This window comes from Oncorhynchus keta, chromosome 28, assembly GCF_023373465.1.
Source record: "Oncorhynchus keta strain PuntledgeMale-10-30-2019 chromosome 28, Oket_V2, whole genome shotgun sequence".
Lineage (NCBI taxonomy): Eukaryota > Metazoa > Chordata > Actinopteri > Salmoniformes > Salmonidae > Oncorhynchus > Oncorhynchus keta.
In genome coordinates this window covers 17,390,190-17,417,080 of record NC_068448.1, presented here as the reverse complement: position 1 = coordinate 17,417,080, position 26,891 = coordinate 17,390,190, and the positions used below count along the sequence as shown (strand labels likewise).

Below are 26,891 nucleotides of genomic sequence, written 5' to 3'. Positions count from 1 at the left end.
TATAAAATTTAAGACGGAGTATCGTTATTGTCTTTACCGGAGAAAAATACCAAAGAACGTGCTCTCTTCCTCGCGCTTGAAACACTACAGCCAAAATGGGAGCCACCTAGAAAAACTACAATTTCTGGCTCATTTTTCCTAAAACCAGCCTGAAACTCTTTCTAAAGACTGTTGACATCTATTGGAAGCCCTAGGAACTGCAATCTGGGAGGACTTCGCCTTATAATAAAAGTGATAGCCATTGAAAATAGTGGTAAACTGAAAACATTTTTTGGGGGGGGATGGTTTGTCCTCAGGGTTTGACCTACCATATCAGTTCTGTTATACTCACATACATTATTTTAACAGTTTTAGAAACTTTAGAGTGTTTTCTATCCAAATCTATTATATTTATATGCATTTCCTAGCTTCCGGCCTGAATAACAGGCAGTTTACTTTGGGCACGCTTTTCATCCGGACGTCAAAATACTGCCCCCTATCCCAATGTTTGCCGATGACTCAAGTTTGTTCTTAAGTCTACAATATGGATCCCTGCACAGACTCATTGAAGATTTTGATTACTTTTCTAGCCTCTCTGGACTAAAACCTAATTATGACATATGACGTAATTTACCAATAAAATGGTAGTAGTAGAAGTTTACACACTTGGTATTCACATCTCAAAAAATACAAATGTACTTACCACAATCAATTTCAATAGAAGGTTAGCAAAAATAGATAAGATTCCATAACCATGGAGAGGTAAATACTTATCTATTTATGGAAAAATCTCATCGATTAACTCTTTGGTCCTATCACAGTTTACTTACTTACTTACTAATGTAATGGCACTGCCTACTCCAGATGACTCATTTTTTAAATCATATGAGGGTAAAATGATTAAATATTAAAGCTTTTAAACTCTCACTAAAAGCGTCACTCATTCATAACTGATACTTAAACCCAAAATGGTTCTCCAATAGATTATTAAGAAAGGCACATTTCTCGTTCAAAAATTAACTTTTTGCCATCATACAGATTATAACTTCTCATTCCCGACAAATTGAAAACAAAATTTTGCTTAAAATATCGCCTTTTTCTTAAACAAGATATAATTTCAGTTTTATCCTCCAGAAAATATAGAACAAATATTACAACAAATGTTATGGGTAAACTCAAAAATAGTGATTAATAAAAAAACATTCTTTATGGAATTTTTATTTATTTTTTAAAGTTATATTTATTAATGATATTATGAATAGAAACAGAGGAGTTATGTCACATATGCTGCTATAGAAAATATATGGGAATATCTGCACAATCCAATCTTACAGCCAACGGATTGCCGCATTACCACAAAAATGGAGGAACGTGGAAAAGGGAGAAGGTAGGGAACTTGTTTGCCTGACATATATTAAAGATAAAAATTGGCTAAAAGTAACTGGCATAAATAGAAAAATATACCAGTTTCATTTGAGGACAAAAATGTTGACAGCTGCTGCCACCAACAGAATGCTATATATACATATATGGGGCATACAATATCAGCTCTGTAGATTTTGCTGCGAAGAAACAGAATCAATAGATAATTTATTCTGTCAATGCCCCTATGTAGCTTGTTTCTGGTCACAGGTTCAGGAATGGTTAAAACATCACAACATGTACTTAAAATCAACCTTTCAAATAGCAGTGTTGGGCAATTTGGAAAGCCATAGTTGGTCAATAAATAATATAATAATACTTGTAGGAAAGGTTTTCATCTTTAGCTCACAATCCATGGAGACCAGACAATTAGAAAGCTAAAAATATTATGTAAAAGATCAAAACACAACTGAAAAATACATGGCACATAGAAACCAAACAAGGGTGGTCTATGGTGATAGGTGGGATAGGCTGAGTGTGGCTGAGGGTTGGGATTAAAGAGCTTATGTTTGGTAATGTATTATTGTTATGTGACTGCTTTATATAAAATTACCATGTATGTAAAAGGTGTATGCAAAATGTGTATATAAAATGTATAAATGTATGAACTGTATATGTATCAGAAAAACTATTTAAAAATATATATATTTGTCCTCCGAAGAGAAGGGGTTGTGGATGGGTTAATAAAAAATTAAGGATCCTAAATTCCAGAGAGGGGATTTGGCGGGGCTTGTGAGAGCCCCATTTGCAGTACTGTTCGAGGCATAGGATAAAAACTCTATGTAGCCTGAGAGCTATGAGTAGTGAAAATAGAGAAGTGAGAGTTGAATACTGTACAGTGGTGTGTTGAGCATGCATGTATGGGAGAATAAGTGTGAAGTCACTCATTCAACTGAGACTGCTCTTCTCTGTATCACGGAGGCGCTCCGCACTGCTAAAGCTAACTCTCTCTCCTCTGCTCTCATCCTTCTAGACCTATCGGCTGCCTTCGATACTGTGAACCATCAGATCCTCCTCTCCACCCTCTCCGAGTTGGGCATCTCCGGCGCGGCCCACGCTTGGATTGCGTCCTACCTGACAGGTCGCTCCTACCAGGTGGCGTGGCGAGAATCTGTCTCCTCACCACGCGCTCTCACCACTGGTGTCCCCCAGGGCTCTGTTCTAGGCCCTCTCCTATTCTCGCTATACACCAAGTCACTTGGCTCTGTCATAACCTCACATGGTCTCTCCTATCATTGCTATGCAGACGACACACAATTAATCTTCTCCTTTCCCCCTTCTGATGACCAGGTGGCGAATCGCATCTCTGCATGTCTGGCAGACATATCAGTGTGGATGACGGATCACCACCTCAAGCTGAACCTCGGCAAGACGGAGCTGCTCTTCCTCCCGGGAAGGACTGCCCGTTCCATGATCTCGCCATCACGGTTGACAACTCCATTGTGTCCTCCTCCCAGAGCGCTAAGAACCTTGGCGTGATCCTGGACAACACCCTATCGTTCTCAACTAACATCAAGGCGGTGGCCCGTTCCTGTAGGTTCATGCTCTACAACATCCGCAGAGTACGACCCTGCCTCACACAGGAAGCGGCGCAGGTCCTAATCCAGGCACTTGTCATCTCCCGTCTGGATTACTGCAACTCGCTGTTGGCTGGGCTCCCCTGCCTGTGCCATTAAACCCCTACAACTCATCCAGAACGCCGCAGCCCGTCTGGTGTTCAACCTTCCCAAGTTCTCTCACGTCACCCCGCTCCTCCGCTCTCTCCACTGGCTTCCAGTTGAAGCTTGCATCCGCTACAAGACCATGGTGCTTGCCTACGGAGCTGTGAGGGGAACGGCACCTCAGTACCTCCAGGCTCTGATCAGGCCCTACACCCAAACAAGGGCACTGCGTTCATCCACCTCTGGCCTGCTCGCCTCCCTACCACTGAGGAAGTACAGTTCCCGCTCAGCCCAGTCAAAACTGTTCGCTGCTCTGGCCCCCCAATGGTGGAACAAACTCCCTCACGACGCCAGGACAGCGGAGTCAATCACCACCTTCTGGAGACACCTGATACCCCACCTCTTTAAGGAATACCTAGGATAGGATAAGTAATCCTTCTCACCCCCCTAAAAGATGTAGATGCGCTATTGTAAAGTGACTGTTCTACTGGATGTCATAAGGTGAATGCACCAATTTGTAAGTCGCTCTGGATAAGAGCGTCTGCTAAATGACTTAAATGTAAATGTAAATGTAAATGACCAAGAGTTTTGAGAGGAGGTAGAGCCTCACGTGTGAATGAGGAGAGTGTGGGTTGTAAATTCTTTGACTGTGAAGGATAAGATTGATTATCAATAAAATGAGTATGAAGCAAATAGTGAATATCCAAAAGAGATTGGTTATAGTATACTTAGTAAATATTGGAGCTCACAAACGACTAAAGAGTGGAGAGAGGACAGTGGCCTCCTTGTGAACAGAAGGTGTCATGTTTTGTTTTGTCTGTAATTTAAAATGTGTTGTTCACCTGGTAAAGTAACATTAGATGGAAAGACTGAGGTAGAGTATAGTAGAGACTGTCCAAGGAAGGGAGTGGAAGAGAAATGTACTGGGTGATGGTGATTGAGAGGGCTTTCTGAGTTGAAGGAAACAGATATGTAGGCTAGTGAAAGCAACAAAGAAAGTGGGAAAGAAAGGAAATGGGAAGTTAATTAGAAAGTTAAGTGGAAAGTATGAATTCTAATTTTGTATTTGTTGGGACTGAGTAAGATTTAGCAAAGTGAAAACTAATGAAATATGTATGTTTTATTTTAGGAGAGGATGGGGTGTCCATATCTCTCCCTTTGAAATGTTTCACTGGGTTGTTGCCTTGGGAGAAGAGTTAGCGAAATTCTGCAGTTCTATTAAGTATAAAGGTACCCAGATCCGGCCATAAAGGGAGCTCCCAATTAAGTAAGGCCTGGCCATTTGTTTGGTTTTGGCCTACGTTTTACCGCACACACACACAACCTACCTGATATGAATATTTGTTAGTGGTGTTAATACCGTGTTTGATTTATTGTGTAGGGTCTTTTTATTTAGGTCTTAGTGGGTTTTAACAGGTTTGAAATTATACACCTTAAAGGGCACACAAATAAAATGTTCTGAAGTTTTAATCTATTGTCAGAGTTTTGGTTCCACACATGTAAATTGTCCTGATAAGAAATGTACTGAAAAACCCAATGTAAACCTGATACACAAAATGTTTTAAATGTTTGAAAAGTCTTTAAATAATGTCTGAGGTACAGGGGAAGAGAGCGGAAAGAAACACTCACGTAATGGGGCTGAATGACCTCTTACCTCTGTTCCGACTTTCTGGTGAGGCCTGATCACCCTCATTTGAAAGCCTAGAGACATTAGGTGATATTTAAATGTAATATGTAAACACTAATGATTAGGAAGACATTTATAATTTATCAATAGTCCTATGTGTGATTCTGACCACGAGAAGGACAGAGAGAGAGAGCTGCCCCTGAATGACACCTGTCATAATATATAATATAATATAATAATATAATAATATATGCCATAATATATGCCATTTAGCAGACGCTTTTATCCAAAGCGACTTACAGTCATGTGTGCATACATTCTACGTATGGGTGGTCCCGGGGATCGAACCCACTACCCTGGCGTTACAAGCGCCATGCTCTACCAACTGAGCTACAGAAGGACCATAGAAGGATATAGGATATAGTCTATTTTACTATATCCTTGAATTCCCTTATGGGATACAATTAAGTTAAGATGGAGTTGTAATTCTAATTGTGTTTGTTATTTTGATTTAACAGGCAGTGTTGTTGTTTGTTTGTTTTTGGATGCATGAATCACGATGTGAGTCATATGTCCAAAGGGGAATTACCAGTCCCCTGGTGCCTTTTGGTAAATATGCAAATAGATTTTCTTCACAAGCCTTCCTGTAAAAGGAACATATTTATTTTGGTTATGGTTGACAGTTACTCCAAACAAATTGAAGTTTTCCCCAGCTCAAGTGATATATTTTTATTGCTGTTGTTGTTTTGTTTTCTTTGTTTTTGTCTTGCTTAAATAACAAATCTCATCAGATTGGGTCTGCTGGATTGTTGGGATTTCTCCCTCAGGATCCGTCAGCCCTCTAACTCCCTAACCCTGTAACTCTGCGGTGAGGTCGCCAATATGATAAGGGAATATAAGCAAATTTTCAAAAATGATTTTAATGGTGTGTTGTTATTCTCTTTGACATTTGTATTAGAAATCTGTATTAAGAATATTGGTAGTAGTAATAATGTGTCATACAGTGAATAATTTGTCATTTGTCACAGTGAATCATTTGTCTGGATTTCCTGAATCAGAAATGCCCTAAACTAAACTGTTGTTCTGGTCTGTCTTCACTCGAGGTTATGGCGAAGGTGACCACAGACGGTACCTAAATGCATGGAAGGGATCATTTGACCAATAACAGTGTGAACCTCACCCCCTCTATCCGGCTGAAGAAATGACGAAAATGGCATTCACTATGGCCCTGTCTTTCATCACTTCTCCCTGAGACCTGAGTCTGAGCCAGCAACCTGTACACAGCATCCAGTCGAAGCTATCAACTGCCTTTTCTCTCAGGAATGTGACATGAGTTCATGTGGAGTGAGGTTGGAGAGAGATCCCATCCGAACTTCTCTCATGCTGCTGGTGTACCACAATCTGTCATTACCACAAAAGGGGCCATGATGAGAAAAGTTAATGCTCAATATATAAAATGAATGTAATGTATGTAACGTTAGTAGTATCTACTATATATTTATTTCCTGTATGTAAATGTACATTCTGCCAGTATCGGTGTGTGCTAAGTTGAGGTACTTAGCAAATCCTTACTTTATAACATCCACCACAATAGTCTTGCGTATCTATAGTCTCTGCAGTCTATGTAACCATACATACTAGTCTCTCAAAGCATCATGAAGTGCTTTGAGAGACTAGTCAAACCATATCACCTCCACCCTACCTGACACCCTAGACCCACTCCAATTTGCTTACCGCAAATAGGTCCACAGACGATGCAATCTCAACCACACTGCACACTGCCCTAACCCACCTGGACAAGAGGAATACCTATGTGAGAATGCTGTTCATCGACTACAGCTCGGCATTCAACACCATAGTACCCTCCTTCATCAAGCTCGAGACCCTGGGTCTCGACCCCCCCTGTGCAACTGGGTACTGGACTTCCTGACGGGCCGCCCCCAGGTGGTGAGGGTAGGCAACAACATCTCCTCCCCGCTGATCCTCAACACGGGGGCCCCACAGGGTGCGTTCTGAGCCCTCTCCTGTACTCCCTGTTCACCCACGACTGCGTGGCCACGCACGCCTCCAACTCAATCATCAAGTTTGCGGACGACACAACAGTGGTAGGCTTGATTACCAACAACGACGAGACGGCCTACAGGGAGGAGGTGAGGGCCCTCGGAGTGTGGTGTCAGGAAAATAACCTCACACTCAACGTCAACAAAACTAAGGAGATGATTGTGGACTTCAGGAAACAGCAGAGGGAACACCCCCTATCCACATCGATGGAACAGTAGTGGAGAGGGTAGCTAGTTTTAAGTTCCTCGGCATACACATCACAGACAAACTGAATTGGTCCACTCACACTGACAGCGTCGTGAAGAAGGCGCAGCAGCGCCTATTCAACCTCAGGAGGCTGAAGAAATTCGGCTTGTCACCAAAAGCACTCACAAACTTCTACAGATGCACAATCGAGAGCATCCTGGCGGGCTGTATCACCGCCTGGTACGGCAACTGCTCCGCCCTCAACCGTAAGGCTCTCCAGAGGGTAGTGAGGACTGCACAACGCATCACCGGGGGCAAACTACCTGCCCTCCAGGACACCTACACCACCCGTTGTTACAGGAAGGCCATAAAGATCATCAAGGACATCAACCACCCGAACCACTGCCTGTTCACCCCGCTATCATCCAGAAGGCGAGGTCAGTACAGGTGCATCAAAGCTGGGACCGAGAGACTGAAAAACAGCTTCTATCTCAAGGCCATCAGACTGTTAAACAGCCACCACTAACAGTGTGAGTGGCTGCTGCCAACACACTGTCATTGACACTGACCCAACTCCAGCCATTTTAATAATGGGAATTGATGGGAATTATGTAAATATATCACTAGCCACTTTAAACAATGCTACCTTATATAATGTTACTTACCCTACATTATTCATCTCATATGCATATGTATATACTGTACTCTACATCATCGACTGCATCCTTATGTAACACATGTATCACTAGCCACTTTAACTATGCCACTTTGTTTACTTTGTCTACACACTCATCTCATATGTATATACTGTACTCGATACCATCTACTGTATGCTGCTCTGTACCATCACTCATTCATATATCCTTATGTACATATTCCTTATCCCCTTACACTGTGTATAAGACAGTAGTTTTGGAATTGTTAGTTAGATTACTTGTTGGTTATCACTGCATTGTCGGAACTAGAAGCACAAGCATTTCGCTACACTCGCATTTAACATCTGCTAACCATGTGTATGTGACAAATAAAATTTGATTTGATTTGATTTGATTTGATTTGATTTACATATAGAATAACTCCTTGTGCTATTACTTAAGACTAGTGGTTCCCTCCTCTTCATTTTCTATGTTTAGTTTTATTGGTTTTATCATTCTTTTTTTCAAATTCAATTAAATTGACTTACTGAAATGCCGTCGCCCTTTCCCTCAATTGTTCGTGGATGATGTGTCTCCTGGGCAGCTCACAGTAAGGGTCTAGTCTGAGCGGGTCCCCGTCGTCCTCGCAGACCCTCACTGGAAAGCTCTGCAGGCAGAATCAATCATCCTTTTTGTGATGCAAAATTGTTATGGAAATTACCCAGGGCAGTCCCATTACTTCTCTTATATTTTGCTTACACAGACACGTTATATTTGCATGATTCAGCGTATTCATTATTCCTAATTAATTCATCATTAAGGTTTGGTTCATGCATGTGACTGACCAATACCGCATGAGGATTCTTCTCTCCAAGCTGAGACCTTGCAACGGATATATCACTTTCGTTCTCAAAACAATGTTCTGGGCGTTCTGCCAAATTGCAGATATTGACAGTGAGGATTCCTTCCAGGCATGATCAATCAGTCACTTGCATGAAACCAGTCCAATTGGTTATTAGAAAATCACAAACATAAAAGTTCCCATCACAATGCAATATATTAATGAAGTATCATGCAACATGCAGTATAAATGTCTACAGTGGGAGTACCCATGGGAGCATGTGCATAATCTAAAGACTGCATGGTATAGAATTATGAAAACCGTAGAGGTTTATTGCCACGTTCTGACCTTAGTATTTGTGTTATTTGTTTGTTTTCATTGGTCAGGACGTGAGTTGGGTGGGCATTCTATGTTTTGTGTTTCTAGGTTGGTTTTCTGTGTTTGGCCGAGTATGGTTCTCAATCAGAGGCAGGTGTCGTTAGTTGTCTCTGATTGAGAATCATACTTAGGTAGCCTGGGTTTCACTGTTTGTTTGTGGGTGATTGTTTCCGTGTCTGTGTTTTACACCACACTGTACTGTTTTCGGTTTTCACATTTGTTGTTTTTGTCAATTGAAGTGTTCAGTTTGGATTTATTATTAAATAAGATGAACACTAACCACGCTGCACTTTGGTCCTCTCCTTCAATGGAAGAAAACCGTTACGTTTATTCTCTGAAGACATTTAATATACAGAAACTGTAGCAAATAGAATTTCAGAATACTGCAATGACCACTAAATTGATGAGGTGAGCCAAACCAAAGAGATGGATACAGTTTGTACAGTATAGAGTAAACATACAGTACCAGTCAAAAGTTTGGACACACCTACTAATTCAAGGGTTTTTCTTTATTTTTTACTATTTTCTACATTGCAGAATAATGGTGAAGAGATCAAAACTATGAAATAACACATATGGAATCATGTAGTAACCACAAAACTGTTCAACAAATCAAAATACATTTTATATTTGACATTTTTAAAGTAACCACCACCCTTCGCCTTGATGCCAGCTTTGCACACTCTTGATGTTGCCAGTGAATTACAGTACTAATTGTCATTTCAGAGACTCATGGAGTTGGATGCAAGTCCCATCCCCCAGGAACTCATATTCATAGATGAGGCTGGATTCAATTTCGAAGACGAGGAGGAGGGGAAGGAAAATCATTGGTCAATGCGCCATCATTGAGGTACCTGGCCAAATTGGGGGAAATGTCACCAGATGCGCAGCCACAATGGGGTCCTCCACCACCATGCCACCCTTGGAGCATACAACACTGCCCTTCTCCTTCATTTCCTGAACACCTTACATGACAATATTTTTCAGCCAGAGCAGAGAGGGCCAGATCATCATGAACAGCAAATCTATGTTCTAATTTGGGACAATGTGAGTTTCCATCAGGCTGCTCAGGTCCGCAACTGGTTTCATGACTATTCCAGGTTTACAATTCTCTATCTCCCACCATATTCCCCATTTATCAACCCCATTGTTTTCAGCATGGCAGTGGAAGGTGTATGATCACAAAACTCATGAATGTATGGCCCTTCTCCAGCAGAGTCCTGTCAGGAGTGGATGTGTGATGCCAGAAGATATTTCCCCTGTTGTCTGCCCAAGGAGGATACTGCCTGTGATGTTGATGAAAATCTGTAGTCGGACCAAAACACAAGACATGACTGATTTTGTTTTCGCAGTAGAGTATTTGTTTCTTGACTCATGATGTTGATTTGACTGTATTTTGACAGTTTCTTTTATCTATTCTGTACAATTAATCTGACATACAGCACTGTAGTACAATTAGGCCTATTTTTCTTCCTTTGCATATGCTAAATATTTTTACTGTATGTGTGCTTACTGTGTGCTTACAGTATGCTGTTTGACATGTATTGAGTCACCTGAAATATAAAACAACAATTTTTGCATTTGTGTTCCTTTTTTTGTTTGAGAATACACAAACAAGATACAGTATAACAACAAAATCTTAGTATTTACACTCAAATAGGTTCTGATAGTAGTGTTTTGAATACAGTATGTCACATTAGTGTGATCTCGGTTGTCACTAAGTTAGATTAATTTGATGTGTGTGTGTCTCATTTGTATTTACAGTTTGTTTTTGAGCAGGGAGTACATGATGTTGATTGCTGTTGTCACGCCCTGGTCGAAGTATTTTGTGTTTATCTTCATGTATTGGGTCAGGCCAGGGTGTGGCATGGGTTTTTGTATGTGGTGTGTATATATTGGGATTGTAGCTAGTGGGGTGATCTAGCAAAGTCTATGGCTGTCTGGAGTGGTTCTCAATCAGAGGCAGGTGTTTATCGTTGTCTCTGATTGGGAACCATATTTAGGCAGCCATATTCTTTGAGTTTTTCGTGGGTGATTGTCCTTGTTCCTGTCTATGTGGTAGTGTACACAAGTATAGGCTGTTTCGGTTTTCGTTACGTTTTTTGTAGTGTTTGTATTTAGATTCGTGTGTTTATTAAAACATGGATCGCAATCTACACGCTGCATTTTGGTCCGACTCTCCTTCACACCTAGAAAACCGTTACAGCTGTGTTTCATTTTGCAAGATGTCTGTGGGGTTAGGAGAAATTGCCTAATTGTTTATAGTTTCGAGTATCTGAGATAATATAATAATAATATATGCCATTTAGCAGACGCTTTTATCCAAAGCGACTTACAGTCATGTGTGCATACAGCAAACTTGTGTTAATTAACAATTGTAAAAAACTGTAATGTATGAATGAAATTGGGAGCTATACTACTTTGTAACATGTTTATCTTGTATACTGCATTACTGTAGTGTGGGCTATTTGGTTTTTGTAGAACTGAAAGACGACCACCATGTGGTGGTAGAACACGTCTATTTACAGACAAACAAGAGGCTGCCATTGTGCAAATAGTAGTTGAAAAATAATGCCATAAGACTACGGGAAATCCAACAGCAGATTATTGAAAACCCTGCCATCTTCCACAACATCAGAGTGAGCTTATCAACCATCCTTATATTAAACACATGCTTGTCTTTACAACAGGAGTATACCGTACCTGGCTGGCATGAAAATAAACCATGGGAAAAGCATCCTCCATTTGCTATTTAATTGCAATGATGACATGTATTTCTTTCCCCCTGCCCACATTTCGAGACATGCGCATGATAATGGTCCATTCTAAATCAAAACAAATTTCACACATTTTATTTAGTATATGTAAAGACAAGATTAAATCAATAATAGACTGATGGGTAACAATATTAGCCTATCACTTGTGAATGATATATTAGCACTTGTGAATGATGCCCAGTGTAAAGCAAAAAAAACAATGCATAGCTTTTTTTGCGACTTTTTCAAATCATAGTCCCACAGCTCATGTAGCTTAGCCCATAGGCCTACATGTTTTGATAAGGTTTGTATCATAACTAAAGTGGCCAAATAACATCTTAAAATGAAGCACAATAATCTGCTTTACAAGGAGTGTAGAGCCTAACTGGCAGACAGTGTACAAACGCAGCCCTTGAGTTTCAAGTTTGGGGAAGATAATTTTAACCATAAAATGCACCTTTATAATAAAAAAATGACATGCATAACTGCATTTAAATTCACTTTTGATAATGATGTATTCCCGCTAATGGAACATTCACGCTTATAGCCTATTGCCCTGTGTGCATTGTTGCGCTTATTATGTGAAGAACTAGCCTAATAGTTTACCAACATTTTAAGCTAAACTTTCTGATCTGTTGCGCCAGCCTCATTGTGATTTTTTTTCTTCTATTACAGTGATTGTAATAATTTGGGATCTATTGCATCCCACAGCAATCCCAGACTATGTTTTGAATATTTATTTCTCACACAGAATAGAATAGGTCAACTTTTGTACTATGGGGGATAGTAGATTGACATAGGCTAGTGCTTTTGCTGTTTGTTAGGCCTACTCATTTGTTGGCTGCCGAAAAGTAAATGTGGACAGTTCTTCCAATATCTTAAATAGGCACCTTGGAATTGGATAAGGACTTGCACAGTTGCATCCTTGATGTATTTGTTGCCTGTGAGAAAGACCCAATCAGGTGATGGAGAGCCATGTGAGAGGAAGGTGCTTGGGAGCATACAGTACAACAACAAAATCTTAGTCTTTAGACTGTAATAGGTTCTGAAAGTAGTGTTTTGAATATGTCACAGTGAGATCTTGGTTGTCACTAAGTTAGATTCATTTGATGTGTGTTTGTCTCATTTATATGCAGAGTTACATTTTGAGCAGGGAGAACATGATTTTGATTGCTGTGCTTCATTTTGCAAGATGTCTGTGGGGTTTGGGGAAATTGGCTAACTGTTTCATGTTTTGTGTTCAAAGTTTTGAGAACTTGAGATGTAGTTTCAGAAAACGTGTGTTAACAATTGGGGAAAAACTGTAATACCCATGACACATGCGGAGATCATCTGTTCACCTACTCTATGTCTTACAAAGACACAGCGGTTGGAATCAAGAATCGCAAATTTGGACTCATCAGACCAAAGGACAGATTTCCACCAGTCTAATGTCCATTGCCTCTGTTTCTTGGCCCAAGCAAGTCTCTTCTTATTGGTGTCATATGGTAGTGGTTTCTTTACAGCAATTTGACCATGAAGGCCTGATTCACGCCGTCTCCTCTGAACAGTTGATGTTGAGGTGTGTCTATTACTTGAACTCTGGGAAGCATTCATTTGGGCTGCAATCTGAGGTGCAGTTATTTGCCGATATCTAAGGCTGGTAACTCTAATGAACTTATAGTCTGCAGCAGAGGTAACTCTGGGTCTTCTTTTTCGGTGGCGGTCCTCATGAGAACCAGTTTCATCATAGCACTTGATGGTTTTTGCGACTGAACTTGAAATATTGGGGATGCTCCGGGATGCTGGCCTTCTAGGCAGTGTTCCTCTGTGCAGTGTCTGTGTTCTTTTGCCCATCTTAATATTTTATTTTTATTGGTCAGACTGAGATATGTCTTTTCTTTGCAACTCTGCTTAGAAGGCCAGCATCCTGGAGTCGCCTCTTCAATGTTGACGTTGAAACTGGTCTTTTGCGGGTACTATTTAATGAAGCTTCCAGTTGAGGACTTGTGAGGGGTCTCTTTCTCAAACTAGACACTCTAATGTACTTGTCCTCTTGCTCAGTTGTGCACCGGGTCCTCCCACTCCTCTTTCTATTCTGGTTAGAGAACGTTTGCACTGTTCTGTGAAGGGAGTAGTACACAGCATTGTACAAGATCTTCAGTTTCTTGGCAATTTCTCACGTGGAATAGCCTTCATTTCTCAGAACAAGAATAGACTGATGAGTTTCAGGAGAAAGGTCTTTGTTTCTGGCCATTTTGAGCCTGTAATCGAACCCACTGATGCTCCAGATACTCAACTAGTCTAAAGAAGGCCAGTTTTATTGCTTCTTTAATCAGAACAACAGTTTTCATCTGTGCTCACATAATTGCAAAATGTTTTTCTAATGATCAAATAGCCTTTTAAAATGATAAACTTGGATTCAGTAACACAACTTGCCATTGGAACACAGGAGAAACGGTTTCTGATAACGGGCCACTGTACGGATATATATGATAGTCCATAAACAATCTGTCGTTTCCAGCTTCAATCGTCATTTACAACATTAACAATGTCTACACTGTATTTCTGATCAAATTGATGTTATTTTAACGGACAAAAAATGTAGCTTTTCTTTCAAAAACAAAGACATTTCTAAGTGACCCCAAACTTTTGAACAGCAGTGTATACAGTTGAAGTCGGAAGTTTATATACACCTTAGCCAAATACATTTCAACTCAGTTTTTCACAATTCCTGACATTTAATCCTAGTAAAGATTCCCTGTCTTAGGTCAGTTAGGATCACCGCTTTATTTTAAGAATGTGAAATGTCAGAATAATAGGAGATAGAATTATTTATTTAAGCTTTTATTTCTTTCATCACATTCCCAGTACATCAGAAGTGTACATACACTCAATGAGTATTTGGTAGCCTTTAAATTGTTTAACTTTGGTCAAACGTTTCAGGTTGCCTTCCACAAACTTCCCATAATAAGTTGGGTGAATTTGGGCCCATGCCTCCTGACAGAACTGGTGTAACTGAGGCAGGTTTGTAGGCCTCCTTGCTTGCACACGCTTTTTCAGTTCTGCCCACAAATTTTCTATGGGTTTGAGGTCAGGGCTTTGTGATGGCCACTCCAATACCTTGACTTTGTAGTCCTTGAGCAATTTTTCCATACTTTGGAAGTATGCTTGGGGTCATTGTCCATTTGGAAGACCCATTTGTGACCAAGCTTTAACGTCCTGACTGATGTCTTGAGATGTTGCTTCAATATATCCACATCATTTTCCTTTGCTCATGATGCCATCTATTTTGTGATGTGCACCAGTCCCTTCGGCAGCAAAGCACCCCCCACAACATGATTGCTGCCACCCCCGTTCTTCACAGTTGGGATGGTATTCTTCAGCTTGCAAGCCTCCCCCTTTTTCCTCCAAACATAATGATGGTCATTATGGCCAAACAGTTCTATTTTTGTTTCATCAGACCAGAGGACATTTCTCCAAAAAGTACAATCTTTGTCCCCATGTGCAGTTGCAAACCGTAGTCTGTATTTTTAATGGCGATTTTGGAGCAGTGACTTCTTCCTTGCTGAGTGGCCTTTCAGGTTATGTCGATATAGGACTCGTTTTACTGTGGATATAGATACTTTTGTACCTGTTTCCTCCAGCATCTTCACAAGGTCCTTTGCTGTTGTTCTGGGATTGATTTGCACTTTTCAGCTGCGTGGTCCCATGGTGTTTATACTTGCATACTATTGTTTGTACAGATGAACGTGGTACCTTCAGGCGTTTGGAAATTGGAAAATTGCTCCCAAGGATGAACCAGACTTGTGGAGATCTACAATAATTTTTCTGAGGTCTTGGCTGATTTATTTTGATTTTCCCATGGTGTCAAGAAAAGAGGCACTGAGCTTGAAGGTAGGCCTTGAAATACACCACCAATTGACTCAAATAATGTAAATTAGCCTATCAGAAGCTTCTAACGCCATGACATAATTTTCTGGAATTTTCCAAGCTGTTTAAAGGCACAGTGAACTTAGTGAATGTAAACTTCTGAACCACTGGAGTTGTGATACAGTGAATTATAAGTGAAATAATCTGTCTGTAAACAATTAATGGGAAATAATACTTGTGTCATGCACAAAGTAGATGTCCTAACCGACTTGCCAAAACTATAGTTTGTTAACAAGAAATGTGTGGAGTGGTTGAAAAATTAGTTTTAATGACTCCAACCTAAGTGTATTTAAAATTCCGACCATGCATACATATACAGTGGCTTGCGAAAGTATTCGGCCCCCTTGAACTTTGCGACCTTTTGCCACATTTCAGGCTTCAAACATAAAGACATAAAACTGTATTTTTTTTGTGAAGAATCAACAACAAGTGGGACACAATCATGAAGTGGAACGACATTTATTGGATATTTCAAACTTTTTTAACAAATCAAAAACTGAAAAATTGGGCGTGCAAAATTATTCAGCCCCTTTACTTTCAGTGCAGCAAACTCTCTCCAGAAGTTCAGTGAGGATCTCTGAATGATACAATGTTGACCTAAATGACTAATGATGATAAATACAATCCACCTGTTTGTAATCAAGTCTCCGTATAAATGCACCTGCACTGTGATAGTCTCAGAGGTCCGTTAAAAGCGCAGAGAGCATCATGAAGAACAAGGAACACACCAGGCAGGTCCGAGATACTGTTGTGAAGAAGTTTAAAGCCGGATTTGGATACAAAAAGATTTCCCAAGCTTTAAACATCCCAAGGAGCACTGTGCAAGCGATAATATTGAAATGGAAGGAGTATCAGACCACTGCAAATCTACCAAGACCTGGCCGTCCCTCTAAACTTTCAGCTCATACAAGGAGAAGACTGATCAGAGATGCAGCCAAGAGGCCCATGATCACTCTGGATGAACTGCAGAGATCTACAGCTGAGGTGGGAGACTCTGTCCATAGGACAACAATCAGTTGTATATTGCACAAATCTGGCCTTTATGGAAGAGTGGCAAGAAGAAAGCCATTTCCATAAAAAGATATCCATAAAAAGTGTTGTTTAAAGTTTGCCACAAGCCACCTGGGAGACACACCAAACATGTGGAAGAAGGTGCTCTGGTCAGATGAAACCAAAATTGAACATTTTGGCAACAATGCAAAACGTTATGTTTGGTGTAAAAGAAACACAGCTCATCACCCTGAACGCACCATCCCCACTGTCAAACATGGTGGTGGCAGCATCATGGTTTGGGCCTGCTTTTCTTCAGCAGGGACAGGGAAGATAAAATTGATGGGAAGATGGATGGAGCCAAATACAGGACCATTCTGGAAGAAAACCTGATGAAGTCCGCAAAAGACCTGAGACTGGGACGGAGATTTGTCTTCCAACAAGACAATGATCCAAAACATAAAGCAAAATCTACAATGGAATGGTTCAAAAATAAACATATCCAGGTGTTAGAATGGCCAAGTCAAAGTCCAGACCTGAATCCAATCGAGAATCTGTGGAAAGAACTGAAAACTGCTGTTCACAAATGCTCTCCATCCAACCTCACTGAGCTCGAGCTGTTTTGCAAGGAGGAATGGGAAAAAATGTCAGTCTCTCGATGTGCAAAACTGATAGAGACATACCCCAAGCGACTCACAGCTGTAATCGCAGCAAAAGGTGGCGCTACAAAGTATTAACTTAAGGGGGCTGAATCATTTTGCACACCAAGTTTTTCAGTTTTTGATTTGTTAAAAAAGTTTGAAATATCCAATAAATGTCGTTCCACTTCATGATTGTGTCCCACTTGTTGTTGATTCTTCACAAAAAAATACAGTTTTATATCTTTATGTTTGAAGCCTGAAATGTGACAAAAGGTCAAGGGGGCCGAATACTTTCGCAAGGCACTGTACATAAGAAACCAAACAAAAAGCCTACAGTGGTGCAGAACAGTCTAGTATCCATCTCATATACTGTGACAATTTGTTTGATGGGCTAAGCACAGTGAAAGCACACCCGGGGACTGAAAGCCAGTTGTGGTGTTTAATTGATATGCTACTGTTAGAAATCTGCACCAACACAATCCCCTGTGTCTGAGCCTGACAGAACACTTCACTATTTCCTTCTAATTATTGAGTTTACTATCTTGGATGGATCTTTTCTAGAATTGAGACATTGAATTTTGAAGGAATCAAAGCACAGTGATGTCTTCACTTTCACTTTTAACAAAAAGTTGCATGTAAGTGACAAAAAAAGGATAAGGTGAATGCTATGTGTCGCTCGTAATAGAGACACAGAGACACCTTCTGGAGAGTTTCTGCAGTTACAATGTTAATCAATAGGGCTCAGTCATTGCAGTGAACAAGCCCAAATTACATGAATCATGACCAATAAAATGAATACAACAACAAACTGATTTTGTGGACAACTCTGACTAACTCTAGCATCAATTGTAGTCTTTCATAGTGAGGAGAATATGGTAATTAAGTACCAGTAGTTGTTATTCAACTATTGTTGAAATAATAGCCTAAAAATTTGCCATGGGCTTCATGTAATTTAATTTCACCACATGGTTGAATGGAAGTCATATCATTGATGCAAAATTGGCTCACTGCCTGAACACAGCTCAGTGTTATGAAGATCTGCATGGGAATACGTCCCCACTTTTCACAGCTAATTATTAAAAGTGCAGAGATGGGGGTGAAGAGAGAGCGAGAACGAGAGGAGAAAGAGTGAGAGACCGAGAAAGGGAGAGAATACACACACAAGGCCGTCTGGGAAATAAGTCCAGTCATATCCGATTTCCATGTGAGCCAGGGTTTAACAAGATGTGCATAAAGCCAAGAATGTGTGTGTTTCTGTGTGTGTGCGTGCGCATGTGTGTTTCTGTTTCTGTGTGTGTGGGTGGTTGTCCTCATAATCTTACCGGTGAATGCCTGAGCAGGAAGCCCGGGGGGTTAGAGGAACTTGTTAATTGAGATCTCAATCCTCCAGAGGTGTCTGCCACAACTTCAAAACACAACTTCAAAACATACATTTACTTGATTTAGTGATATTTTATTAGCTAAAGCAGGGCACACTTTAATGAGGTCTTTAATGAGGGCACACTTTAATGAAGTCTGTGCATTATGTTTTTGCATTATGTATTGGGCTGCAGTACATGGTTTGGATGCATTTCAGAGCTTAGTTTATTTAGACATAACATCAAAATCTGTAGTTTCTGGAAGGATTTCACCTGACTTCACTACTCTCCAATTCTGTTTCTGTTTGGAGGATTTTTCAGAACTGTAATTTTAAATTTTTCGCGAAAGGTTTTTGCTTGTGAAGATTCCACCAGATCAGAGACTATATGAGTAGAACAAAACGTAATATTTAAGGCTGAATATTAGAGGGAGCGAGGGAAACACAGACGGTGACACAAAGCGTTCTCTCGGTGCCTCCTTCAGTGGGGTTCATGGAACTACAGTACCAGCACTGTCACATCCTGTATCTGTCTGACATCCATTATTTACCCATTGTGATATGCACCAGATACTATATACACTGTTTTTATACTACTTGTGAACGTGCTAAGAGTAGAAGTAATGCTTTTACCAGCACTACTGAAGTATGGTGGCTTTGATCTTAACACTGTTTGGTCCATTTTAACTGCCTTAATATTCTGGAAATATGAAATGGGGTACATTATAAATTCTGCATTAATAATGATCAGGAAATATCAAGGGTATGAGTTGTCCGAAAATTGTGGGAAAAATCAAATACGTGTGGTTAAATAAGAGCTGTATACAGTGCCTTGCAAAAGTATTCACCACCTTGGCGTGTTCTATTTTGTTGCATTACAACCTGTAATTTAAATTGATTTTAATTTGGATTTCATGTGATGGATATACACAAAATATTCCAAATTGGTGAAGTGAAATTATTATTATTTTTTAACAAAAACAGAAATGTTGTGTGTGCATATATATTCACCCACTAAGTCCCTAAATAAGATCTGGTGCAACCAATTACCTTCAGAAGTCACAAAATTGGTTAAATAAAGTCCACCTGTGTGCAGTATAGATGTTACATGATCTGTCACTTGATCTCAGTATATATACACCTGTTCTGAACGGCCCCAGAGTCTGCACCACCACTAAGCATGGGGAACTATGAAGACCAAGGAGCTCTCCAAACAGGTCAGGGACAAAGTCGTGGAAAAGTACAGATCAAGGTTGTGTTATAAAAAAAGATTAGAAGCTTTGAACATCCCACAGAGCACCATTAAATCCATTATAAAAAAATGGAAAGAATATGGCACCACAACAAACCTGCCATGAGATGGCTGCCCACCTAAACTCACGGACCAGGCAAAGACGGCATTAATCAGAGGCACCAAAGAGACCAAAGATAACCCTGAAGCAGCTGCAAAGAGAGTTTGTCCATAGGATCACTTTAAGCTGTACACTCCACAGAGCTGGGTTTTACAGAAGAGTGGCCAGAAAAAAAAGCAAATATGTTTGGTGTGTGGGAGACTCCCCAAGGCATGTGGAAGAATGTACTCTGGTCTGATGAGACTAAAATTGAACTTTTTGCCCATCAAGGAAAACACTATGTCTGGCGCAAACACAACACCTCTAATCACCCCGAGAACACCATCCCCGCATGGTGGTGGCATCATGCTGTGGGGATAGTTTTCATCGGCAGGGACTGGGAAACTGGTAAGAATTTAAAGAACGATGGATAGTGCTAAATACAGGGAAATTCTTGAGGGAAACCTGTTTTAGTCTTCCAGAGATTTGAGATTGGGACAGAGGTTCACCTTCCAGTGGGACAATGACCTTAAGCATACTGCTAAAGCAATACTTGAGTGGTTTAAGGGGAAATATTTAAATGTCTTGCAATGGCCTAGTCAAAGCCCAGACCTCAATCCAATTGAGAATCTGTGGTATGACTTAAATATTGCGGTTCATCGGCGGAACCCATCCAACTTGAAGGAGCTGGAGCAGTTTTGCCTTGAAGAAGGGGCAACAACCACAGTGGCTAGAAGTGCCAAGCTTATAGAGACATACCCCAAGAGACTTGCAGCTGTAATTGCATGCTCAAGTTTACTGTTTTTTTGTTTTATTTATTTTTCGTTTCACAATAAAAAAAAATATTGCATCTTCAAAGTGGTAGACATGTTGAGTAAATCAAATGATACAGCCCCCCCCCCCCAAAATAAATGTTAATTCCAGGTTGTAAGGAAACAAAATAGGAAAAATGCCAAGCCACTGTAAGTGTCGTGACATAGAATAGTGTTATTGTGGCCACAAGTTTTCATATTTTATTTTGTATTTTCATATTGTTTTCTGCCATGAGTAATCTAAAATGCTAATGTATCCCCAAGTCATTAGAAATTGCAGTGTTCCTCATATTTTTCTAGCTCAAAAAACACTGCATTACAGATCATAATAGTAGTTGCTCATCTTTATATTATTCATGGTTGTGATGTGCTTTGGATCCATCCTGCAGGATTATCTAACCCATTGTTGATTCTGAGATACTGTTAAAAAATAAGTTAATGTTAGTGTAGGTGCATGATTTTAGCTGGTAGCTCCTTTGTTATGTTTAAATATTAACATTAAACTATCAAAATAAAGTCATGTATAACCACCCAGCAATTTAATGGGTATTTACCAACATTTCGGGCATCACCGAGCCTTCCTCAGTGTGACCCTGATGCCGAAACGTTGGCAAATACCCATTAAATTGCTGGGAGTTTATACAGAGTGTGCAAATGTCTTTATTTTTATAGGTTATTCGCTGTTAGTCAACACCTCCACATCTGTTCTTTTAAATATTAACATTGTCCGACACGGAGACATTGATCTGTTCGTCACACATGCTTAATTATTAGAGCTATGTGATACATTCAAGTTATACCAAAAGTGGCAGAGTAAATTTAGTAAAATAACTAAATAATTGCTCATTGATTTCATCAATCCAAAACCATGTATATTCTCTTACAATCAGCAGGATGCCTTTCTATTTGAATCCATTTTGAATCTAACAATCAATCAAAAAATGTTTACTAAATTCCCACACCTTGTTCAGCAGAATTGTCAGAACTTTCTTTATAAGATGTCCACACTGGCTAAATACATAAAAAAAATCCAAAAACAAACACAAATAAACTTGGTTCTATTTAAGATGATCAGTGCACCAAAAAAAACTCATTTTTTCAGTCCTGCTAGGTATTTTTGACAAAAAATTTAACTACAGATTGCACCTTTAAGATACACTTTGGGATATACACACACAGTAGCCTACATGTTTTGGTCTTAAATCAGTTGAATCTGAATACAATAGTATTCATTTCTGTTCCATAACCAACTCGTAAACGTACAAAAAAATAATCCACAAGGAATACGTTACCCTCTTTACTTTATAAAGACTGGTTTAAGTGGCTTTACTTGTTTAGTACTTGCACTGGGATTCAGTAATATAGGCCCGTGGACTGATTTTTCTCATTATGGTAAAAGGACATGTAGCGGTTCCTGTCAGCGGTGTACTTGCTCCCCTGAACTGTGACACTCCCTGCACCAGTGACATTGGCTGCCTCTGCTCACTTATTTTCTTTAACCACATTAAACTCCACATTTTCTCCATCTCCAAGCACTACAAAGGTAAATCCTTAGGTTGTTTTCTTTATGGTCATCTGGTGTATAAAGACATCTTCAGGTGTCAGTCCATAGGTCCATATATTAGTGAGCCCCAGTGCAAGTACACACACAAAAAAAAATCAAGTGGTACATTCACCGACATTCATACAAAATAAGAATGAACAAAATAAAACCATAAATAAGACCATGCACCATTGAAAAAAAGTGTGATGCTGAGAAGAGGACAAACATGTTGGTTTGGCAAGCATCCTGTCAGCACTGTGTGTATCGGAAAATATGCGAGCTGCTTGAAATCTCCATATGTAAAGAGATAGTTGCCCACTTATCCTGATCCCAGATCTGCTTTATGGCATCTTAACAACTATAATCATTGATTAATTGTCATACTAAACAGCACAAACAGATCTAGGACCGGGCTAAGCACTCAGCTTTCATCTGCTTCCAGGTTGATGTTGTTCCCAAACTTGGCATAGAGCTGGACCTTCAGATCACCCAACAAATGTTGTATCTTTGACACCTTCCCTTCTAGGTCTTTAATCTCCTGCTGCAGTAGTTCCTGTAGCCACAAACATTGCATGTTAATATAACTATTTATACTAAGGTTTGACATAGTAATAAATCAGAATTGTTCAAATGATTTAAGTTGCATTCTTAGTAATAGGGTCAACCATAATACCTTGACATCTCGGCCTTCGGCTTCATTATGAAACATTAATTAAAATGTGTTAAATAGCCCATCCATGTTTGCCTTAGGAACAGGCATCCCAGTTTCTGAGGTTGGCCCATACCTCTAACTTATACATGAGTCATATCATAGCAACCAATACCTTTGCAGCTTCCAACATCTCTTGGGTCTCTTCCTGGGTGTGACTGATGAAGACATCTCCAATCTGATACGGGACGAGCAGTGTGTCATCCTCAGCCATCATCAGGTCATCACTGGCATCCTGCAGATTCTGTAGAGATTTCTAAGAGAAGAAAGCAGATTGCTGTTAGGGCTATGGCCTAAATCTCATATCTCAATTTGCTCAAACTTATGGCTGATTCACAATATATATTGTGAATTAAATAATTTTATCAAAATAGTTGTACCTGCTTTTTTTGTTGTTGCAATAATCACTGATCTGGCTTTCAGGTCTGTCTATAAAAATGCCCTTATTGATACGAATTTAACCAGAACCATGCATAATGCACATTCACTAATAATTTAGCAAGCATTATAGAAAATTAACACCGTTCTCATAAACAACCTCTCAAGCACAAGCCAACATGCTAGTGAGTAGCAATCTAATATTTATATTTCAAGTTTAGCCAACTTGGATCAAGGTATAATTTCACATGCTCTGAATTCAGCTAACAACACAGTTAAATTGTTATGAACACAACCTTCTGTCTGTCTCAACTGTTTGAACAGCATGATAGCCTGTCCGATTGACCGATTGTTGGACCAAAATAGCGAGTTTGTCAGAGAGGAGGGGCTTTCAGAAAGAGGCGAACGAGAGGTTTCACTCTCGCTAAAATATGTCCAAAATAATCCCAATGCGTTTATAAACGCTTATTTTGAACGTACACTTGACGCCTGTCTTCCCACCTTTGGGACAACGATTCCCATTGTTAGGGCGGAGACACGAGCATCTCGTCATTATATACAGATCTCTGGTGTAAATGGGAAAGTGCACAGAAGGTCCGAACGAGACCAAATATACAGCATGACAAGCGGACATAAACGCTAATGAAAACGAAAAATACAACAAAAATTATTCTGCGATACAGGCATTTGGAATATCGCGCAAAAACAAACGAAAATGCATAATATATATTGTTCAGACCTAATTTATGGTTATAGATAGACTACTGTATATAATATACCGGTAGTGACATAATGTACTAGAATAAGAAACAAGTCTAAAGAAAATTGAATTATTCTGAATTTCATGATCATTACACTAGATTGACCACGTACCTTTTTTCCTTCTATTTCATCTTTAAATTCTGTCATTCGATTTGTGTTTCTGGCAAATGTATTAATCTTCTTCTGGTCTTCAAATGTGACATTGACATCTTCAACTGCCTGTGAATGAGAAGAAAATACAGCTTGTAGACAATTAGCCTGGCTATATTGATATCTATAGGTAAAGAACAGAACACAATTAAACTTGTTAGATAGAAAATAGGGATAAGAAAAGTGAACAACTAGCAGGATACCTTATGGGAGGGGATGTAGGTAGCAAGCTAGGCAACATATAGCTGCATAGGATAACAAACTAGCTGAGCGTTTTTATCCAAATGGTACCATCATTAAACTAAAAACCATAGCTAAATACATCAGTGAGTATCCTAAGAAATTGTGGATATATTGGTCGTTTGTAGATCATCTTAGCATCTTAGCTAGCTAGTAAAGTAACCGAACGTAAACTGGCAACCGGACCGTTAACGTGACTACTGCTGCTAGCAGCTTGCTCACTAGCTGTGATCCCAACGCACGAGGAGAGCATGAATATCAATATAGTTTGACAATTATGAATTTTACCTTTATTTAACTAGGCAAACCAGTTAAGAACACATTTGTATTTACTATAACGGCCTATGAACAGTGGGTTAACTGCCTTGTTCAGAGGCAGATCTAGCAACCTTTCAGTTACTGGCCCGACGCTCTAAACACTAGGCTACATGAATTGATTTGTTTACAATCTAAATTGTTTTAGATAATTATTTAACAAATGATATGGGTGATTCATTCAAACAAGTTTTAGCTTACAACTGTCTTCTTCACGGTAGCCGCCATCTTTCTTTTGCTTCAGGAAGAAGTCGACTTCTTTACATACGATACGGTTAGTGACGATTAGTACCAAAGATCCATACCGCCACCTCGTGGATAGTCTTCTTTTATGGTATATTGGTGAACGCACAATTTAATGTGCATTCCGCCACCTACTGTGCGGGATGGAAACATGATTCCCAAAAAAGGAACAAGATACCAAAACAACTACCAAATTACCAAAAAAGAAATAAAATAAACTAAATAAAATAACTTTTATGAAAAAAAAATATATGAAACAGATCTCATTCCTACACAGGCTCAAGGGGAACCTGGGAGGGCGGGTCTTCCAGAGCCTGTACCCCTTTCAAGTCTTCAGATGTAAAATCCTTAAGTCCCAAAAACCTTTCTGCCGCAGCCAAAATAATGACCAGTTTCTTAAATGTCTTTGAGACTTGTGCCATACAGTTTATAACTGTGGTAATGAATGCCACAAAATCCACCTTTTTAACACACAGTGTATCTTTTGCCTGGCAGCAAACATTTACTGCAGGCTGTGGTGCGTCCACTACCATGTTTTCAATAGCATCGCTAGGTTTATCAATTATTTTAATCACCTCCTCATAGGAGATTCAATTGACTGCTCTAACTTTTGCCACCTCAATCTCCTTCACCCTTACAGGGCACTCCAGGAACTCAGGATAATGATCCCGACAACAATTGCAATACCGTTGTCCTTCTACACACCGTTCTTCAATAAATCAAATTGTATTGGTCACATACACATGGTTAGCAGATGTTAATGTGAGTGTAGCGAAATGCTTGTGCTTCTAGTTCCGACCGTGCAGAAATATCTAACAAGTAATCTAACAATTTCACAACAACTACCTTATACACACAAGTGTAAAGGAATGATTAAGAATATGTACATATAGATACAAGGTTCAGTAGATAGTATAGAGTACAGTATATACATATGAGATGAGCAATGTAGGGTATGTAAACATTATATAAAGTGGCATTGTTTAAAGTGGCTGGTGATACATTTATTACATCTGATTTGTAATTATTAAGTGGCTAGAGATTTGAGTCAGTATGTTGGCAGCAGCCACTCAATGTTAGTGATGGCTGTTTAACAGTCTGATGGCCTTGAGAAAAAAAACAGTTTTTCATTTCTCTCTGTCCCAGATTTGATGCACCTGTATGGACCTCGCCTTCTGGATGATAGCGGGGTGAACAGGCAGTGGCTCGGGTAGTTGTTGTCCTTGATGATCTTTTTGGCTTTCCTGTGACATCGGGTGGTGTAGGTGTCCTGGAGGGCAGGTATACTCTGTTCTCAATATACTCTGTCTGTCTGCACACACTTGAAACATGGCCTAATCCTTTACAATTCTTACACTGCAATGGTTTGGGGACAAAATCTCTTATAGCGTATCTTACATAACCATGATTCACATGCGTAGGTATTTGCTCTTTATCAAAAAACAACAGGACTGACAAACTTTCTTATTTTTCTCCATTCACCCAGTGGGTCAGACGCCGGGCACCAATCACACTAGGAATTCCCTTCAGGGATTCAACCTGAACATCTGTCGTCACCCCTGAAATGACCCCTTTGACTGATGCTCTACTTCGAAGTTCAAAACACAAAACTTCTGTTGTCCGGATTCTTTTGAGGCTCACTGCAATCTTCCTCTGTTCTTCAAAAATACAATGCATCAAAATAAGACAATTGCTGGTCACTCTGACAGACCACTTTTCCCAGCGCATACTTCACCATTTTTGACATGTGCCCATCCACCTAGAAGATCTTGCATGAAATTAGTCATTACATCTTTTTTACAGGCCAAATTGATAATCTAATTTCATGGCCTCGTTTTAAAACCACAAAATGTATTGATAACTGTATTGTCCTGCAAATGATTTCTGAAAGTCAATTGAACTATATCTTCCAAAGGAATTACAAAGACTTATGGCACTAAAGCTCGAATATGGAATGTTTTG

The 26,891-nt window shown here is 39.7% G+C and overlaps 1 protein-coding gene across 1 annotated transcript; it reads right to left on the bottom strand.

Moving 5' to 3' along the window:
- Positions 1–20,553: 20,553 nt before the first annotated feature.
- LOC118360741 (prefoldin subunit 4-like) lies at positions 20,554–25,004 on the bottom strand. The gene is made up of 4 exons (XM_035740100.2): positions 24,888–25,004; positions 24,093–24,200; positions 22,957–23,097; positions 20,554–22,685 (listed from the first exon to the last, which is right to left on the bottom strand). The coding sequence occupies exons 1-4, from the start codon at positions 24,912–24,914 to the stop codon at positions 22,554–22,556; spliced, it is 408 nt and encodes a 135-aa protein (XP_035595993.1). The 5' UTR covers positions 24,915–25,004; the 3' UTR covers positions 20,554–22,553.
- Between the last annotated feature and the right edge of the window lie 1,887 nt (positions 25,005–26,891).

Excerpts from the sequence above, each read along its gene's own strand:
- LOC118360741 (XM_035740100.2), bottom strand. The coding sequence starts at position 24,914 with ATGGCGGCTACCGTGAAGAAGACAGTT. Across the intron at positions 24,201-24,887 it reads CTACCGTGAAGAAGACAGTT|GCAGTTGAAGATGTCAATGT; the intron begins GTAAGCTAAAAC and ends TCTCATTCACAG. Across the intron at positions 22,686-22,956 it reads AGATGTTGGAAGCTGCAAAG|GAACTACTGCAGCAGGAGAT; the intron begins GTATTGGTTGCT and ends TTGTGGCTACAG.